At 34.8% G+C, this 538-nt stretch overlaps 1 protein-coding gene across 1 annotated transcript in view; it reads right to left on the bottom strand.

Annotated features, from left to right (window-relative positions):
* Nucleotides 1-109: 109 nt before the first annotated feature.
* Nucleotides 110-538, bottom strand: part of LOC119586282 (DNA polymerase delta subunit 3-like) — an 11,895-nt gene continuing 11,466 nt past the window's right edge. Inside the window, exon 10 of the mRNA XM_037934987.1 lies at nt 110-483. Coding sequence (XP_037790915.1) covers nt 284-483 — 200 coding nt within the window. The 3' untranslated portion in view covers nt 110-283. The remainder of the gene's footprint in view (nt 484-538) is intronic.

Below are 538 nucleotides of genomic sequence, written 5' to 3' on the forward strand. Positions count from 1 at the left end.
CATGTCAGTCAAGACTTTAGGCTTTGTCACAGCTAATTCTGTATGTAATGAAATAGAACACATTCTCTCTGATACTCTAAAGCTATAATATGAGTAAATAAAGTTAAGAAATATTTGTTATTTTTATTTACTTACAAATGCATTCTTATTTCTTTATCTACTGAAGCAGCCCCAAACTGCTTTCATATAAAATATCTTCATGAACAAAGGCAAGAGGAAAGGGCACAAGTTAACTCCTACTATCCTTTACCCATTCTTACAACCCTAATTTCTAGCCTTTCAGCTACTTCTTTTTGAAAAAATTCATAATATTAGCCTGCTTCTTCTTGATAGGTGACACTCGAGGTTTGCTCTCTTCTTTCTTCGGTGTTGTGTTCTTTGAAGACTGAGGGGGAGTCACTTGCTTTTGCGGTGAGATAATTTCCTTCACAGGCAGGGGATCTTCTTCTGAGTCACTTACATATTCATACTCCTTCTTGGTGACTAGAAAGTAAATACAAGTAATTTTGATTTAAAAGGTATCTAAACTCACATATCC

The sequence above is a fragment of the Penaeus monodon genome, chromosome 21, assembly GCF_015228065.2.
Source record: "Penaeus monodon isolate SGIC_2016 chromosome 21, NSTDA_Pmon_1, whole genome shotgun sequence".
In the NCBI taxonomy this organism is placed as follows: Eukaryota; Metazoa; Arthropoda; class Malacostraca; order Decapoda; family Penaeidae; genus Penaeus; species Penaeus monodon.